At 45.8% G+C, this 19,935-nt stretch overlaps 1 protein-coding gene across 1 annotated transcript in view; it reads right to left on the bottom strand.

The window, feature by feature from the left end:
• RSBN1 (round spermatid basic protein 1) overlaps positions 1-16,081 on the bottom strand; it is a 58,793-nt gene extending 42,712 nt beyond the window's left edge. Inside the window, 2 exon segments of the mRNA XM_030220628.1 lie at positions 15,642-15,978; positions 15,980-16,081. Coding sequence (XP_030076488.1) covers positions 15,642-15,978; positions 15,980-16,081 — 439 coding nt within the window.
• Between the last annotated feature and the right edge of the window lie 3,854 nt (positions 16,082-19,935).

The raw sequence follows: 19,935 nt of genomic DNA on the forward strand, positions 1-19,935 counted from the left end.
AAATAGTAGCAACAGTGGAGGAGTGGCCTAGTGGTTAGGGTGGTGGATTCTGGTCCCGGGGAACTGAGGAACTGAGTTCAATTCCCACTTCAGGCACAGGCAGCTCCTTGTGACTCAGGGCAAGTCACTCAACCCTCCATTGCCCCATGTAAGCCGCATTGAGCCTGCCATGAGTGGGAAAGCGCAGGGTACAAATGTAACAATATTAAATAGATACTATTGGAGATTCTACATGGAATGTTGCTATTCCACTAGCAACATTCCATGTAGAAGCCTGCGCGGCCACATTGGTGATCTGCAAGGGCCGACTTCTACATGGAATGTTGCTAGTGGAATAGCAACATTGCTTGTAGAATCTCAAATAGTAGCAACAGTGGAGGAGTGGCCTAGTGGTTAGGGTGGTGGATTCTGGTCCCGGGGAACTGAGGAACTGAGTTCAATTCCCACTTCAGCCACAGGCAGCTCCTTGTGACTCAGGGCAAGTCACTCAACCCTCCATTGCCCCATGTAAGCCGCATTGAGCCTGCCATGAGTGGGAAAGCGCGGGGTACAAATGTAACAAACAAAAAAAAAAAAAAATGAAGCCAAGTGCAAGATTACTGTTTGCAGTTCCGATGTAGGAGGCTCACCCAGAGACGCATATCACCACATAAGGGATTGGTTTTCTTGCATACGTCAAAGTCTTCAGAAACTATTCTGGCCTCCACACACAGTATCACTCACATGGCTCAGGGATGCAGAAACCCAGCTGACATTTAAACTTCTGCAAAACAAGTTACTAAGGCTGTGTGGGGTTTTTTTTTTCTTTTTTTTTTTTTTTAAGTTTGAGGCCTGCTGGCCACAGTTACATACAAGTGCTGTTAACAGAAATCAATATCTGTTTCTGGCAGCATTAATGTAATGGCGAAGAGAGTTAAAAACCTGGAAGGACCCTCTCCCGATCAAATCCTGTTATGCACCATGCATTTTCTGACCCTAAGCAAGGCACTTGGTCTCCCTGTGCTCAATCTTAGACCATACTTTTTTTTTTTTTTTTTTTTTTTGGGGGGGGGGGGGGGGGGGGGCTGAATAAGTATTATTTTAAAAAGGTACAGGTGAAACCAGGCTATCCGTGTTGTTGGAGTCTCTTTATATTTTTAATTCTATTAATGCAGTTCATGACTAAGACCTTATGTAAGATTACTGTTAGTTTCCTTTCCACATCCTATAATTACTTTGTTCTAAGATTTCATTATGGAAAGTGTACAGATTTAGGACTGTGCACTTGTTCGAAATGAACAAAATGTCCTTTTTTTTAAATTTTTTAGAAACAAAAAAAAAAAAAAAAAAAGCCACTGCTGCCCCCCCCCCCCCCCCCCCAACTTCCAGACCCTCCTTCCAAACCCATCAACACCTCTTCCACTAATGGAGATCGCTCTACACCAGTGATGGGCAACCTTTTGAGCTTGGTGTTTCAAAATTCGCCAAAAAATTGAGCATAACTTGGGTGGTGTGTCACTTCGAGAAAAAAAACCATAATTCCGCGATATTTATCATGGCATAACCTGCTGTTATATTACTTATATTTATCCCAAACAATTTATCATGGGAGCCCATTCTTAAGAATCTTACCTCACTGATATGGCGGCGGCTAAGCAAGGGGCAGGCAGGGCACAACAAGAGTCAGAAGACAGAGACCAGACCGTCCCGCTGCAGCCTCGTGCTCTCGTCGACTCGCGATTATTATGGCAGCGGCTGAAGAGAAGGCGGCAGGCTGCAGACAGTAGAAGTAAGCCGCTGCGCCTGCGTGAAGGATTATCACCAGCTGATGCTGAGCAGGCAGGCGCTGGCTGGCACGCGCAGAGATGCTGCCTCTAGCCTGCCTGCGTCGCCATCGCGCGTGCATCAGAGCAGAGGAAGGTGAGGTGGTCGCGTGCTCATCGGAGGATTCTGTCGGGGAGTGCGGGGTGGATTTGTCGAGAAACCTGGACAAATCAAGGAAATGCTGAAATCCGCCACGTGTCAGCGAAAATGACACACGTGTTATAGGTTCGCCATCAGGGCTCTACACTGTCAAAATCCCCTCAACTGCTTCTATGTGACTATCTCCTTTTCTTCTAGTCTCCTTAGAAAGACCAGCAAAGATCCTACCCTTGAGATTCGTAAACAGTTTGTCCTGAAGTATGAAAAATAAAAGCCATATGGAGAAGCCATTCTTCATCTAAACCAGAGCCAAAGTGGCCCAACACTTTAGTCTGTACGCCTTCCAATAGCGGTTGAACCCTCAGCAACAAACAACAATCGATTCCAATCCCACGATCTCCGCTGGTCTTCCTGTCTCCAGAAAGTATCCCAGACACCTGACAGGGCTCTCCTATCAAGACTAGGCATTACACAAATTTACTTATCACATCTCCTTGAGGCAAGGCTGGAGGACATGGAGGGAAAGACCTTTGGTCTTCACCTTTTGTTTAACCACCCGGAAAGAAAACGTTTACAGCCTCTGCTGTTAAGAAGAATGGCGCTAAAATCAACAGTGCCTGCTGCGATTATACTGGAGGCCCTCTGGAAGGTCCTGCAAACGATGAACAGTTGGAAAGTTAGCTGAGGAATTGACAATCTTGTAAGTAAAGTTGATTATTTGGCCCTTTCTTTATAAGCGATTAAAAGGAACATGGAAGGACAAGTGAACAAGTTAAGACCGAGGTAAGAACTCAAGGATGATTCACCGCAAAATTGGACAAGAGGAGAATTCTAACAGGAGACATCTCTCACCTGGAACTGTTTAAAATACCTGATGAGAAACTACTCCCTCACTTCAGATATATTATTTACTCAATGTCTCTAATACATTTGAGGGTAGATCCAGGACTTCTGAAAATGATCAAAAATGAGGAAAGATAAATGCTAAAGATTAGACTATTTTGAAATAATCTTTTTTTTGATTTGAAGGACGGATCCAACATTATTTGTGTCATTGGTTTTTCAGCAGGACTTAAATGCCATCATGAGATTTTACTTCTAAAATAGTCAAGCACAATGTGATCAAAAGATTTGGATTATTCCAAATGTGCGGCTGGTCACAAAACTCCCGAGCCAAAATTTGAAACTGGCTGACTACCAGTGCCAGAAGCTACAGCTGCTGCATGAAGGTGTGCAACTAGAGCAGCAGAGCCTCAACACAGATGAAGTTAAGAAAGCATACATTTACATAGTAACATAGTAGATGACGGCAGAAAAAGACCTGCACGGTCCATCTAGTCTGCCCACGATAAACTCATACGTGTATACCTTACCTTGATTTGTACCTGTCTTTTTCAGGGCACAGACCGTATAAGTCTGTGCAGCAGTATTTCCCGCCTCCCAAACACCAGTCCCGCCTCCCATCACCGGCTCCGGCACAGACCCCGTATAAGTCTGCCCTCCCTCATCCTAGCCTCTCAACCACCAACCCCTCTTCCCCCCGCCACCCAATTTCAGCTAAGCTTCTGTGGATCCATTCCTTCTGCACAGGATTCCTTTATGCCTGTCCCACGCATGCTTGAATTCCGTTACTGTTTTCATCTCCACCACCTCCCGCGGGAGGGCATTCCAAGCGTTCACCACCCTCTCCGTGAAGAAATACTTCCTGACATCTTTCCTGAGTCTGCCCCCCTTCAATCTCATTTCATGTCCTCTCGTTCTACCGCCTTCCCATCTCCGGAAAAGATTCGTTTGCGGATTAATACCTTTCAAATATTTGAACGTCTGTATTATATCACCCCTGTTCCTCCTTTCCTCCTTAAAATGTCAGATTCGCTATTTGGAGGGTTTAGTTGAGATCATTTTTTTGGACCTAAAAAGAATCGCCATTGAGGTTTTACTATCAAAAAGCTATTTTAATAATATGTGGAATTAATCATGTTAAAAAGCCTTTTTCTTACTGTACCCTCTTTAGTGAATCTCCTATATTTCTAGTCACTTCTCTCGTGTTTGGTGGTCTAAGGTACAGTGGGGGAAATAAGTATTTGATCCCTTGCTGATTTTGTAAGTTTGCCCACTGACAAAGACATGAGCAGCCCATAATTGAAGGGTAGGTTATTGGTAACAGTGAGAGATAGCACATCACAAATTAAATCCGGAAAATCACATTGTGGAAAGTATATGAATTTATTTGCATTCTGCAGAGGGAAATAAGTATTTGATCCCCCACCAACCAGTAAGAGATCTGGCCCCTACAGACCAGGTAGATGCTCCAAATCAACTCGTTACCTGCATGACAGACAGCTGTCGGCAATGGTCACCTGTATGAAAGACACCTGTCCACAGACTCAGTGAATCAGTCAGACTCTAACCTCTACAAAATGGCCAAGAGCAAGGAGCTGTCTAAGGATGTCAGGGACAAGATCATACACCTGCACAAGGCTGGAATGGGCTACAAAACCATCAGTAAGACGCTGGGCGAGAAGGAGACAACTGTTGGTGCCATAGTAAGAAAATGGAAGAAGTACAAAATGACTGTCAATCGACAAAGATCTGGGGCTCCACGCAAAATCTCACCTCGTGGGGTATCCTTGATCATGAAGAAGGTTAGAAATCAGCCTACAACTACAAGGGGGGAACTTGTCAATGATCTCAAGGCAGCTGGGACCACTGTCACCACGAAAACCATTGGTAACACATTACGACATAACGGATTGCAATCCTGCAGTGCCCGCAAGGTCCCCCTGCTCCGGAAGGCACATGTGACGGCCCGTCTGAAGTTTGCCAGTGAACACCTGGATGATGCCGAGAGTGATTGGGAGAAGGTGCTGTGGTCAGATGAGACAAAAATTGAGCTCTTTGGCATGAACTCAACTCGCCGTGTTTGGAGGAAGAGAAATGCTGCCTATGACCCAAAGAACACCGTCCCCACTGTCAAGCATGGAGGTGGAAATGTTATGTTTTGGGGGTGTTTCTCTGCTAAGGGCACAGGACTACTTCACCGCATCAATGGGAGAATGGATGGGGCCATGTACCGTACAATTCTGAGTGACAACCTCCTTCCCTCCGCCAGGGCCTTAAAAATGGGTCGTGGCTGGGTCTTCCAGCACGACAATGACCCAAAACATACAGCCAAGGCAACAAAGGAGTGGCTCAGGAAGAAGCACATTAGGGTCATGGAGTGGCCTAGCCAGTCACCAGACCTTAATCCCATTGAAAACTTATGGAGGGAGCTGAAGCTGCGAGTTGCCAAGCGACAGCCCAGAACTCTTAATGATTTAGAGATGATCTGCAAAGAGGAGTGGACCAAAATTCCTCCTGACATGTGTGCAAACCTCATCATCAACTACAGAAGACGTCTGACCGCTGTGCTTGCCAACAAGGGTTTTGCCACCAAGTATTAGGTCTTGTTTGCCAGAGGGATTAAATACTTATTTCCCTCTGCAGAATGCAAATAAATTCATATACTTTCCACAATGTGATTTTCCGGATTTAATTTGTGATGTGCTATCTCTCACTGTTACCAATAACCTACCCTTCAATTATGGGCTGCTCATGTCTTTGTCAGTGGGCAAACTTACAAAATCAGCAAGGGATCAAATACTTATTTCCCCCACTGTAGAGATTTCACTTGTGGTTTTGTTATTATTTACCTCAAAAATTTATCTTTTTATTGTCTCTGTATTACTGGTACAAGCGTTATGTTTAGATATTTTTATTAAAAAGTTTATAAATAAAGAAAATGTAATACACCACTAAATACCAAAAGGATCAAAGCAGTTTACTAAGCAATAAGACATTCTGGAGAAGGAGCAGTATTGATTTATTTTACATGTGAATATATTTCTACTGTTTGTGATTTTACTGTTTTTATTATGTATGTTGACTTGGAAACCACCTAGGAGTTAGGCAGAGTACAAATTTTTAAGATAAATAAATGACCTAATCAGGTAACTCGGAAAAACTGTCTGATACTAAGAGAACTTGTATTTATTTTTCTTCTTGGTTCCTAATTATTGTGGATTATTATTTTTTTTTTTTTTCCTTGAGTTTTTGTAATGCATTCTTATTTTTCATATCAAGAATGTATGTTTGATTGCAATTGTGTAAATCTAGAAATAAATTTAAATAATGCAGTGCCCCAATCCCCACCTCTAAAATAATGACCACTCCTTATCTTATCCCACTATGCAGTATAAGCAAGTTTGTGGCATCAAATAAAACTGTTTACAAAGCAACTTTGAGCCGTACACCAAGACTTCTGTGAATTTTGATTAAGACCTTACAGGAACACTGCCAAGCTAGCAAAGCACTTATTTAAATACTTAGGAGGGCCTTTACTCTAACTGCTGATTTCTATATATCACACCTTCATTTCCGTGTGGAAAATCGAAGCGTATTCTAAAATGATGCACATAACTTAACTGGTTAGCCGGCTAATCAGTGCTGTCAATTGGATAATAAGCAATTAGCACTAATTGGCATTAAGATTTATGCTCAACTCACTGAGTAAATTCTAAGGTGCATGGTTGAAAAGGGGCGTGGCCATGGGCATTTCTAAAATCTATGAAAGTTACAGAATACACCCGCTCTGCACCTAATTTAGCTGTCAGGATTTATGCCAAGTAGATCAGTCTCCACCTGCTGCAAGGTGTGCCCAACCCATCAGTCACATTCTGGGCTGGTCCGGAGGGATGCTAAGGAAGTGCAAAGGTTGTATGCCCAGTATATCTTGAGGCATTGGTTGCAATTAATGCCTCCTATTGAGGCACTAGGTGAAGCTACGCCAAATCTGCAAATGAACACTAGCACATGTTAAGAACCATGCACTCAGCGCATTGTGGTCCTACTTCTAGAACCACCTAGTTCCTGCCCCTTAACACAAACTGTCACGCTGCCACAGTAGAAGTTAATATACCTTAATCTGAGTGTTTTAACAGTTTAATGCCCTTTAGTAAAATACCCCCTTAGTGTGCTTTTCTTATTCTCAATGTGGCAAATGGAAGGATGTGTAAACTGAGAACATCAAGCGCAACTGTGAGACCACCACAGGTTAACTCCAGAAGCAAGGCAGAGTATCGACATACATCACAACTAGATTCTGAAGATTATTCATATGAAATGACGGTGCCACAAGGCTCCTATGCAAGGAGAAATTAGGTTTTACCTCAATTTCCTTTCCATTAGTCCTTGACACTATTCCAGAACCCTTTTGGGAAAGTTCTATCCATCAACCAGCAGGTGGAGAGAGAGAACTGAAAACTGAGCTGAGACCTCTCTTGGCATCTAATCCAGCATCTCAGTATTTACATAGAAGACAAGCCAGAAGAAACTCAGAATAAAACACAACAACCCTAAACAACTGTCTAACCTAAACACTAACCAGACAAGCACCCATGTGTAGACCTCATCTCAGGACAACCTGTAGAGAGCAAGAGACATACAGGAAGCACCATGCAATGTGATAGTTGACCTATTACTTCACACTGACTACAGATATCCCAGAATCCTTGGGTGGACCGCTGGAATAGTGAAAGGGCCTAAAAGAAAATTCAGCTAACAATTTCTCCTTCCATTAAATTACATAGCTTCTCATTATTCCAGAACCTGTGGGATATTCTAAAGCAATTCCTAGAGTAGGAGAGAACCAAAGCCTCAACACTGGCTTCTAAGCGTGCTGCAATATCCATCCTGTAGTGCTTGGCAAACGTATGCAGCGTCGACCACCACAAATATCCAGAGACAGTAAGGAAGTCTCCACCCAGGATGTCACTGTACACCTTGTAGAATGAGCCCACAAAGCCTGAGGAGCCTTCTTCCCCACAAATAAGCTGATGTCAGTCTCCTTCAGCCATCTAGCAACTGTGGGCTTGGAAAGCCATATGTGCAAGCCTCTGTTTACCATCTGTCCAATTTGTAAAACTTATTCGGGACTTCCAGACTATGCATCAAGAAACTTCAAGAAGAATACCGAGCCTCTCTGTGAAAGGACGGAAGTGCTGATGATACTTTCAGAAGACAGGAAGGAACTGTGTGGAGGGAGACCACTGCCTTCGAAGGGATCCCAACAAGAGAGTCTGAAGCTCTGAAACCCTACGTGCCAACACAACAGCCACCAAGAACAAGGAGGCTTCAAGAAGAGAAGAGTGACTGGGTGGGAGAACTTCAACTTGTAACTTTCTGTAAGAATATCCAGAACCCACTGGTCTGACGTGATTTTGGCCCTCTCTTCCCAAAATTCCTGAAGACGGCTTGCAACCAGAATAAGAAAGCAATCGATCAACCTCACATCACTGTGCAACTCTGGAGGCATTGGGCACTCTAGCTGACAGAGGAGAACTTCCTGTCTGCACAAAAGGGAGACTGGTGTGCCTGAAAGCGGGACTTCTGATCATACTGCTGCTGACCAGGCTGGTATTGTCTGATGTCTCGAAATCAAGATCAAGAGTCCCCTGAAGACTGACAACCAGAGCCTTTCAGCTTATCCTCCAATAACTGCTGTGGCTTAATTTCCCCCAGTTCTTTCACCAAGTTACTGAGATTTTCTCCAAATAGCCAATTGCCCAGAAAGGGCATGTTAACTAGACTTGACTGACACTGCATCCACTGCCGCAACCAGAGTTGCTGATGTGCCATGACAGTTGAAGACATCATAAATAGCATCCGCCAAGTAGGCCAGCCCCACTTCCAGCTGTGCGTTATGGCACCTCTGTCTTGTGTTGCCAACTACTGATGCCACTTCAGCCACGCTCTTACCACAAAGAAGCTGCACACTGTTGCTTGAAGGCCCAAAGATGCCACTTCAGATGCTTTTTTCAGTGAGCCTTCTAGCTTCTTACCCTATAGGTCTTTTAGGACAATGCCCTCTTCCACTGGCAAGGTGGTCATCTTTGTCACTGCCATAATCATGGAGCACACCCTGGAAGGCTGGCTGCAATTTATCTTTCTCCTCCATAACTAAGTGGGTAAAGGCGAGCCACGCCCCTCTTCCCACTCACAGCCCCATATCCGATAAGACCCATTCTGCTAGTCAGGTCCTGAACGTCTGGATGCATTGAAAAGAGACTTAGAAGGACCTCTAAGCCCCTTCTTCATAGACGAAAATAGAACTCCCAACACCGAAGCAGAAGGCTCCTCAATGGAAAGTACTACCATCTCCTTCCTCTAATGGTTCCTTCAATGAGAGCTCCTCTGAATAGACTGAGGTCACATTAGATAAGGAGGAAGAGGAAAAGATAGCCTCATCTGCCCACTCCTGGGAGTCTAAACAAGATCTTTTAAGAGCCAGACAGGCAGTGGAGTGAGAAACTGAAGCACCTTGCAGCAACTGTCCCTGCTTCAATAAATAGGCCTAGTGTAAAGGCAATAAAAACTCAGAGAAAAGATAGATCCCCGATGCGATGCAGCTGAATGCTCCATCAGGCCCAGAGGCTACAAAATCTTGACTGTGCTCCGCGTGTGATTAGTGAGAGGCTACTCCTCACTGCCAGTCAGACCTGACAAAATAGCACCTGTTCCAGTGCTCTTCTGAATCAAACTGCACACCACCCTGCTGGAGAGCCTGAAGACCCCAGGATTCCCAGCGTTCATGCACTACAACGCCAGCCAGTGAGAATACCACTTAACTGCCTTTGTGGGAGTAGCTATTCACCCTGTCACCAGCACAGCACAAGATGTCAAACAGTGAGTTAGGATCCCTCCACTGCACCAAAGTAGCACTTGCAGCCCTCCGAGTGGTCGCAAATCTAACTTTAGTCCAACTTATCACTGCCAGCAGCTCCCTCCAAGCTCACGGTCTCCACAAGCCTTACCACAGATGAGAAAGGCTCAGGGCTAATACTCTTTTCCTATGCTCGCCAGTAAAATTTTTTTTTTTTTTTTTTTAAGGTTTTTGTGCTGGGAAAGGTGAGCTCCACAGGAAATAGAGGAGAGGTGAAGGGAGGGAAGTAGTAAAATCACAGAGCACCACAGGATCTGAAGACCTCTAGATATGAATGCAGACTCAAGCCACCCGCAAAGCTCAACTGCGGACCAGTTGACCAAATGGACCACAAGCAAAGCACTCAAAACTAAGGCTGAAAAGTGTGTCCATCCACCTGTTGGAGATGGAAAATTTTGAGGAGCTGGACTGGATGCCAAGAGAATGTCTCAGCTCAGTTTTCAGTTCTTTATCTCCACCTGTGGGTTGATGGACACAACTATCCAACAGGTTCTGGAGTAGCTGGAAGCTATATAATGGAAAAGAAGATTTAGAACCAAAGGTCACAATATAAAGCTCCCAGGGAACAGACTCAAATCAATGACAAAACGTTTTCATGGAAAAAGTAGTGGATACCTGGCACGTCTTGATGTAGGAGGTGGAAACAAATGTGGTAATAGTATTTGAAAAATGCATGGGATCCCTAGAGGCAGAAGGATGAAAAAGATGTACAATTCACATGTAGTGGCAATCACTATATTAAAAAGACATAAGAATAGCCATAACAGGGTCAGACCAATGGTCCATCTAGCCCAGTATCCTGATTCCAACAGTGGACAATCCGGGTCACAAGTACCTAGTAGAAACCCAATGGTATCACTTTGAAAGGCTAGATGAAGGTCAGGAGAATGAGGATGACTGTGCTGTTCCACATGGTAACATGTATTCACAGCTACCCAAATTAGACAAATCATTGCTAGATAAGGAAATTAATATTATCACTGAGGGTGAATACATAATATGTACCATTTTTTTCGTCTTTCTACATACACGAGATCCAAAAGGCCATTTCCTTCCCTCCTTTAATGAAGAAAGGTGCAACCAAACATCTCTGCCAAAGAGCAAGAGGGCAGTGAAACCCCCCCTGATGTGTAACCTATTATCTTCATTTCTTCCCCCCTCCCCTTGATGTGTGTTCAATATGAACAAAGGGGTTTTGTTTCTTGAATCTAGTATCAGCCTAGATTTGTTCCTTTTATTTTGGAAGTTGCCCTACAGTTATCAGGCTGAATTTCCTGCTGTGCTCTGTGGCCATATCTTTGGGAGCAGGAGGGAGAGGAGGCAGAAGTACAACTGGTTATGACTGCGGAAAGTACCAAGTTTTAAAGTTTCTCTGCAGTATTCCATCCAGTAGGAATGCTTTAATATAGTAATAGAATTAAGCTTGAAAGATTGACCAAGGATGCCTTTTGTTCACAGCAGAACCTTGCAATAGGCAGAACGTGTTAGAACATGGGCTTCAACCAGTTTTCACTCAGAACTGATGCATTTTAGAGACTTTGCTGTTGGACAGTTCTCCTGCTTTCATTTGGATGCAATTATACAATAAAATGATGCCACCTGCATTTGGACATTAGCACTACTTAATAGGCTGTCCTGTCCATAAAATGCACAAAAAGAAGTGGGAAGTGGACCAATGACTTCAGGACGTCGTGATTATGACGGTGTGTAAAAAAGAGTATACTTTATTGTAGACTCGACACAGTACTGCGTTTCGGCCACAGGCCTGCCTCAGGAGTCTTGAATGGAGTAAAAAGAATTTGTATATTTGTTCATCTTGAACGATACACAAAGTGTTATAACCAAGAAGTGTCCAATACCTTTAACTCTCAAACAATCATCGAACTCGAAGTGTAGTAAAACAACAAATTGCCTCTCTCTTCAAAGTTCGATGATTGTTTGAGAGTTAAAGGTATTGGACACTTCTTGGTTATAACACTTTGTGTATCGTTCAAGATGAACAAATATACAAATTCTTTTTACTCCATTCAAGACTCCTGAGGCAGGCCTGTGGCCGAAACACAGTACTGTGTCGAGTCTACAATAAAGTATACTCTTTTACACACCGTCATAATCACGACGTCCTGAAGTCATTGGTCCACTTCTTTTTGTGCATCTATAACCCCGTGGGATTTAGTGTTCATCCACTCAGTGGAGAGCCTGCCCCATTTGTCTGTCCATAAAATGAGCAGCACAAATAGATGCTTAGACCTATGTATCATCTCATTTTTCTATATCTGTTGGCAGTTCTTTGTTTTACACACAAACATGGAGGCCTGTCACATTAACAAATGCACAACCAAAAGAGAAAATTTGCACACACAAATTTTATTAGATGTTTTGCAGTGGTTCGCTAACCTAATACTCAAATATTTCCTATCACAACAGTTCAAAGTAACAAGATATATGCTTATTAACTATGCTCTGAACACATACAAATATCAAATATTTGCCTTAGACAGCCTAAGGGGGAAAATTATAGACCACTGAGGTACCCAAGTTCTGTATTTCAGATCCCATGAACTAAAGAGACATTAAATATATTGGAATCTCAGGACAAGCTTTTTATTACCAACCTAGAAAACAAAAACAAACCTGTCTGGGGATCAGTAGGACCCAAAGCAAGAAGAAATACAAGTTTAAAAAAATGGGATTTGTAGGGAGACAACATCCCTTAATATTTTTAGTGAGCACGACAATTATTTATAGCATTTGTATCCCACATTATCCCACCTTAAAGTGCATGCTACTTTATTATATTGTGCTCATTTTTGAAAATTGCACATGATCTTATAGAATACACATATGTAACTAAGTCTAAGTGCTTTGAAAATATTGCTTCACTGTATATCTAAACGCTACTTTGCTCTGATCTGAAAGTGAATCCAAGGACTGAGTATGCATTGAAATCCATACAAAGACCGTCGCCTGAACTTAATTCAAAGTTGCTCTTGTCACATCGTTCTCATAAACCAGGCCCCCAATCTTGAGCAGTCTAGAAGCAGAACAAACCAAAAGGTGGAAGAATATAACTGTTCCAAAAGACACAGGTAAACTAGAAGCAAGAGCTCTTCAAAAGTTTATTAGCCAAGAACCAATAATAATGCACAAAGTAGTAAAGAGACAACCCAAGTGACCCTTTCTGCTTAAAAGTCTTCCTCGGGGTTTGCTTTAAGTCAGACCAGTGAACTCCACTACTTGGAAACAATATGGATTTTCCAAAACACAGAGCAAAATGCTTTGAAGTCAAATTAGACCCTGCCTAGCATTGCAGTCTAGGAGTAACCAAGTGGTTAGTGCAGTGGCCTGAGAATCTGGATTCAATTCCCACTGCAGCTCCTTGTGACTCTGGGCAAGTGACAACCCTCTACTGCCCCAAGCACCAAATAAGTAACTGTATATAATATGTAAACCACTTTGATTGTAACCACTGAAGGGTGGTATATCAAATCCCATCCCCTTTCCCTAGGAGCCCACCTATTCAGAGTCTGCGCTACAATATCAGGCTAGGGAAACCCCCCACATTTAGCCTGCTCCAATATACCAACTCAAGAGAATAAGTCTATTTTACAGGAAGCAATTCTATATCTTGCAAAAAAAAAAAAAATCCCTCTCCAGGTGGTTCCCAAGTTCCCCTGCATCTTAAGTTTAGAGACACTGAATGTCCAGATAGCCAAGTCTACGGTTTAGAAGTACAACATTTGCATTTAATATATGTAATCAATAGAAATCAAACAAAATAAAACATGAACAAGAAAATAAGATGATACCTTTTTTATTGGACATAACTTAGTACATTTCTTGATTAGCTTTTGAAGGTTGCCCTTCTTCATCAGATCAGAAATAAGCAAATCTTGGTAGATGACAGTATATATAAAAGTGAGACTTCAAAGCATTTCAGTGACAATCTAACAGGGTGGGGATGGAGGTGGATATGCATGAGACAGGAGAGTGACAAACAAAGCAGTACAACTTCATGGCAGGCTCAATGCGGCTTACATATACAGGTACTTATTTGTACCTGGGGCAATGGAGGGTTGAGTGACTTGCCCAGAGTCACAAGGAGCTGCCCGTGCCTGAAGTGGGAATCGAACTCAGTTCTCCAGGACCAGAGTCCACCACCCTAACCACTAGGCCACTCCTCCACTGTTGCTACTATTTGAGATTCTATTCCACTAGCAACATTCCATGTAGAAGCCGGCCCTTGGAGATCACCAATGTGGCCGCGCAGGCTTCTGCTTCTGTGAGTCTGATGTCCTGCAGGACATCAGACTCACAGAAACAGAAGCCTGCGCAGCCTTCTACATGGAATGTTGCTAGTGGAATAGCAACATTCCATGGAGAATCTCCAATAGTAGCAACATTCCATGGAGAATCTCCAATAGTATCTCTTTTATTTTTGTTACATTTGTACCTGCGCTTTCCCACTCATGGCAGGCTCAATGCGGCTTACATGGGGCAATGGAGGGTTAAGTGACTTGCCCAGAGTCACAAGGAGCTGCCTGTGCCTGAAGTGGGAATCGAACTCAGTTCCTCAGTTCCCCAAGACCAAAGTCCACCACCCTAACCACTAGGCCACTCCTCCACTGTTGCTACTATTTGAGATTCTACATGGAATGTTGCTACTCCACTAGCAACATTCCATGTAGAAGTCGGCCCTTGCAGATCACCAATGTGGCCGCGCAGGCTTCTGCAAGTCTGACGTCCTGTCAGACTCACAGAAACAGAAGCCTGCGCAGCCTTCTACATGGAATGTTGCTAGTGGAATAGCAACATTCCATGGAGAATCTCCAATAGTAGCAACATTCCATGGAGAATCTCCAATAGTATCTCTTTTATTTTTGTTACATTTGTACCCTGCGCTTTCCCACTCATGGCAGGCTCAATGCGGCTTACATGGGGCAATGGAGGGTTAAGTGACTTGCCCAGAGTCACAAGGAGCTGCCTGTGCCTGAAGTGGGAATCGAACTCAGTTCCTCAGTTCCCCAGGACCAAAGTCCAGCACCCTGACCACTAGGCCACTCCTCCACTGTTGCTACTATTTGAGATTCTACATGGAATGTTGCTATTCCACTAGCAACATTCCATGTACAAGTCGGCCCTTGCAGATCACCAATGTGGCCGCGCAGGCTTCTGCTTCTGTGAGTCTGACGTCCTGCACGTATGTGCAGGACGTCAGACTCACAGAAACAGAAGCCTGCACAGCCTTCTACATGAAATGTTGCTAGTGGAATAGCAACATTCCATGTAGAATCTCCAATAGTAGCAACATTCCATGTAGAAGTCAGCCCTTGCAGATCACCAATGTGGCCGCGCAGGCTTCTGCTTCTGCGAGTCTGATGTCCTGCAGGACATCAGACTCACAGAAACAGAAGCCTGCGCAGCCTTCTACATGGAATGTTGCTAGTGGAATAGCAACATTCCATGGAGAATCTCCAATAGTATCTCTTTTATTTTTGTTACATTTGTACCCTGCGCTTTCCCACTCATGGCAGGCTCAATGCGGCTTACACGGGGCAATGGAGGGTTAAGTGACTTGCCCAGAGTGACAAGGAGCTGCCTGTGCCTGAAGTGGGAATCAACATCAGTTCCTCAGGACCAGAGTCCACCACCCTAACCACTAGGCCACTCCTCCACTTTACGGCTTATAATGAGCCCAGATCTCTTAATACTTAAAACTGCAAATGGATCCCCAATTGTTCAAGAGGCTGCTGAAAAGCCACCTATTCGGAACGGTCTACTCCCCTTTCCACTCTTCAAAATCAATAGGCCCTGAAACTGTTATGCCCCCCTTCTTGTCTCTTATTGTATTGTCATTTTTTTACTTATCCTATGTTAGCCACGTTGTGCCTGCACGCGTGGGAAAATGTGGGGTAGAAATGTAGTAAAAATGAATACCCCCCCCCCCGGTGCAGCGCGGCCAGCAAACGCTTCTTCTCACCTTTCTTGCTGCTCTTGGCCGGAGGGCCGGCGGCGTCTCCGTTCTCCTTCTTGACCCGGTGCTTCTTGTCCTTGTCCCGGTGCTTCTCCTTGTGCAGTTTGGCCGCCTGGGGCAGCTGGAGAGGGGACAGGGTGAAGACAGCGGGGGCGGGGACGACGTGCTGCGGGGCCAGGGCAGCTTCCCCCTCGCTATAGTGACGGCGGTACTGGGGGGGGCTGCTGGAGGCGAGGGGGAGGGGCTGGTGTGGGCGGAGCTCCCGGTTCAGGCCCAACCTGGGCCGCCCGACCTCCCGTCCACCGCCGCTGCCCTGGGCCGGTTCCGCCGAAGCCGAGCTCCCCCCCCTCCTCCTTCCTCTTTCTCTTCCGCCCTTTGCCTCGCGCCCTCTCCTCCCCTTCGCCGCCTTCCGCCCGCACTCGGGCCGCGACGACCTGCGCAGCCATTTTTTCCCCCCACACAGCCCAGTTTTAGGTTTTTTTTTTTTTTTTTTTTAAATGGCTCGTCGGCCGCACTGCGCAGGCGCCGCCGGGGCCTACGTCACGGCGCCCAGGCCAGGGGATTGAAGCCGGGAGATGTAGTACTTGGGTGCTGCGGTACTGCGCGTGCGCAGAGCCGCGGAGGCGGGGTGACAGGAGGCCGCCGGGAAGTGAAGTTCGGACGCGGTGCGTGCGCTGGTGCACATCTCACCCCACAAGGAGGTTGTTGAGCTCACCTTGAGCGACGTCAGCAGCGAGGCGTGCTGTAGACTGTGTCACGTGCCTCTTTTGTTTATCACGTGCTGAGCGGTGAGGAGGCGGGGCCGGTGACGGGGGAGGCGGGGCCGGTGACGGCGGGGGCGGGGTTGATGACGGCGGGGGCGGTGGTGTCAGGGCGGGGTTTGTGTTTGGGCGGGTTTTGGGCTGTTTCTTGTGCGGGATTGGGTGGGAAAAAAATTTTCCACCTGCAACCCTGCTCCTCCTCCTCCTCCTCCTGCAATACGTTTTATTCAAATACTGGTGCACCTGCTCATCATCATTACTTGGCGTGTGCCCCGGTAATAGCTTTGAAAATAAATAGCTCTTGGGTTCCCTTGGGTACTGAGAGTTATGCAAACTGCCGGAGGCAACGGATAATGTGTAACATGACAGCCTCCAGAAATATGCACCTTATAGGTTTTTTTCTTTAGCAAAAATGCCCTTTAAAAATGTAACTGTATACGTCATGCCATATTTGCCCTACGAAAAAAGACACGATCCGGATCGAGGCATATTTTCAAAGCACTTAGCCTTCCAAAGTTCCATAGAAACCTATTGAACTTTGGAAGGCTAAGTGCATTGAAAATGAGCCCCGACCGCCCCTGTCACTTTGACTGCCCACAAGAAAGCCAGATCCCCTCCCCCATTTCCAGCCACCCACATGACTTCACCACCCCTCCTCCTCTCCCCTACCTTATTATCGTACTCTGGTGGTCTAGTGGCCTCTTTGCGGCTGATGACCTGTCTTGCTCCGGGCGCCACTTCTGTGAAAGTTTTGCAAGGTTGCCTCTTGAACTCCTAAGTGTTCCATCCTTCTACAGCAGTGTCTGAATAATTCCATACGCTGACCCTGGAGCACCCTCAGTAACTGGATAATGACACAGCGGTCTGCCCAGAGATGTTTAGTGTTAGTCTCTGGGTAAGTGCTGCTGAAGATCTACTCAGATAACTCCTTTTGAAAATCGGCACCATTATATTTAAGCTATAGTGCTACCAACCGGATATACACCACCTCCTATGTGATCCCTCTCCAGTTCTCCAACTCCATCCAGTGTGAAAAAAATCATCCACCCTTCTTCTCTACAGGAAGTGAATGACTACTCAGGGGTGTGGTCACAGGTGAGCCTGGGTATATAGGCTGAGCTCTCTCCCATGCTTTGAAGTCAGACCCATCAGTGGCAGGCCAGGCACACAGGCCAATGAGAACATTACATTAAAAATCTTATAGCCCGTTACATCCAACAAGTTCTAAGCGGATGATATCAAGCATACTCCAGATGATTATACAAATTGATGAAAAAATTTAGAAACTAAGATACTACATAATTAAATTAAGGAACATCTGCACTGCCTAGTTTCATGTGGCCCTTGGGTGCCCCTCCTCAGCCAGAAAATAAGCCCTGTTACCTCTGCTATGATTATACAGCCAACCAGGGGCAGCACAAGGGTATCTGATACCGTAGGTAATCTTTCAGCCATGTGCCTCCTCAGGATGACATAAGATCTTATCTTTCCACACTCAACATAATTCCTTCCCAAACCTGTCCCCTCATAGTCCAAAATTTCTCCTTCCAAACCTCCCCCCTCAGGTGTCCAGCGTCTCTCTTTCCCTTTCCTCTTCCTCCCCAGGTGTACAGCATCTCTCCATGACCATCTCTTACCTATCTCCCAGCCCCAGGTGTCCAGCATTTCTTTGGTCTTGATCCCCTGATCTCCCTCCCCTTGGTGTCCGGCAACTTATTTTCTCAGCCCTAGATCCTCCCCATGTCCGGCATCTATCCCTTCCCTCTCCTAGCTCCTCACTGCACCCCCCCCCCCATGTCAAATATTGATCTCCCATTCCCTTCCCTCCCCTCAATATCAACCCCTTCCTTCAGCTGGTCTACTGTTGCGACTGCCTGCTAGTCTGCCTGCCATGCCATGCTGCATCTCAGAGCCACTGAGGACACTAAATCATGGTGATGGCACTTTGCCACGCACAACCATGATCCCTTTAGTGTGGTGGCTGGGTTTCTGGCAGAGGAAAAACCCTGGAGGACGGAAGAGCCAGATGTGAAGTTAGGGTGACACAGTAGCACTGCTACAGAGCATCGCATGACCATGTCACTAGTAGGGAACTGGGCTATCTGCCGATAGGCTTAGAGGTTGGTGGAGGTGGAGAATATCCAGTGACCAGTCTTCATTCTGGCCTGAAGTACAGCGGTTGGTTTAGCTGCTGCTGCATGGTTCAGAAATAAGCAAGTGGTCGAAACTGGGATGGGAGAATGACTGCAGCAGTCACAGGATGGACTCGGGGTGGAAGGGGGGCTTGGGGCGCTGCACGGGTCATGCCATTGACATTATTTTCCATTATGGCCGAAAACCGATGCCGGCCATCTCAAACCCGGCGAGCTCTGACATTTGGCCGGGCCCTACTTGTATTAGCGAAGGAAAAGATGGCCGGCCGCCCTTTTTGAAAAATACGGTTGGCTCCGCCCACTTACCGGCGCCGGCCCCGGAGATGGCCGCCCATAGAGATGGCCGGCGCCGTTCAATTATGCCCCTCCACATGTTACTATATTGAAAATACTAGCCGTTGAGCCAGTAAAAACGGGCTGGTATTAGGGTTTTCCTTCCCCCCCCCCCCCTCGGAGTCGCCGCCGCCACCCCTCCACCCGGCCCGGGCCCTCTCTTCACTTCTGAACTTACACATCCATTTGCCGAACGCAGCAAGCACAACAGCTGAGCTGGCCGTGGGCCCTTCCTTCTCTGCCTGTGGCCCCACCCTTCCTGCTGATGTACGTCAGCGGAGGGCGGGACACAGGCAGAGAAGGAAGGGGCAGCTCAGCTGATGTGCGTTGCTGCGTTGTGGCGAATGGATGTGTAAGTTCAGAAGGAAGAGAGGGCCCGGGCCGGGTGAGGGGTGGCGGCGGCAGCAACTCCGAGTGGGGGTGGGAGCGGTAGCAACCTCGGCGGCGCAGGTTCCCTCTCTGTCCCGCCCCCCCCCCCCGTCATCACGTATTGACACGGGGGGCGGGACAGAGAGGGAAGACTCTACTGCGCATTTGCGAGTGAGTCGGTCCACTCGCTGTTTATATGTTTGATTGACAGGATGGTAACACACACTGGAAGCAATCTTCAAAAGTTAATTTGGGAACTCAGCAACTGTAAGATCTTTATTTCCAATACAACACACTTAGAAGGTGGCATGTCCTCATTCCTCCATCGCCTTTAATTTTATTTATTTATTTATTTATTTATGGCATTTATATCCCACATTATTCCCACCCATGGGCAGGCTCAATGTGGCGTACAATAGTCTAGTAAGCAACATTAATACAAAATACAGTAATTAGTGTCAGAGGAGGGAAAGAGGAACAACAGGAGGGAGAGGGAGAGAGGGGAAGGTGACAAGACTGCCGTGGTTCGGAAGGATGTAATACCAGGACACACTGGTTTTTATTTATTTTATTTATAATATTTTACATACCATCTCTCATCAAATTCTAAATGGTTCCCAATAAAACACAGACAACATTTCAAACAAATTACATAAGCACAAAGCCATCCTCAAATGATAAACA

The sequence above is a fragment of the Microcaecilia unicolor genome, chromosome 12, assembly GCF_901765095.1.
Source record: "Microcaecilia unicolor chromosome 12, aMicUni1.1, whole genome shotgun sequence".
Lineage (NCBI taxonomy): Eukaryota > Metazoa > Chordata > Amphibia > Gymnophiona > Siphonopidae > Microcaecilia > Microcaecilia unicolor.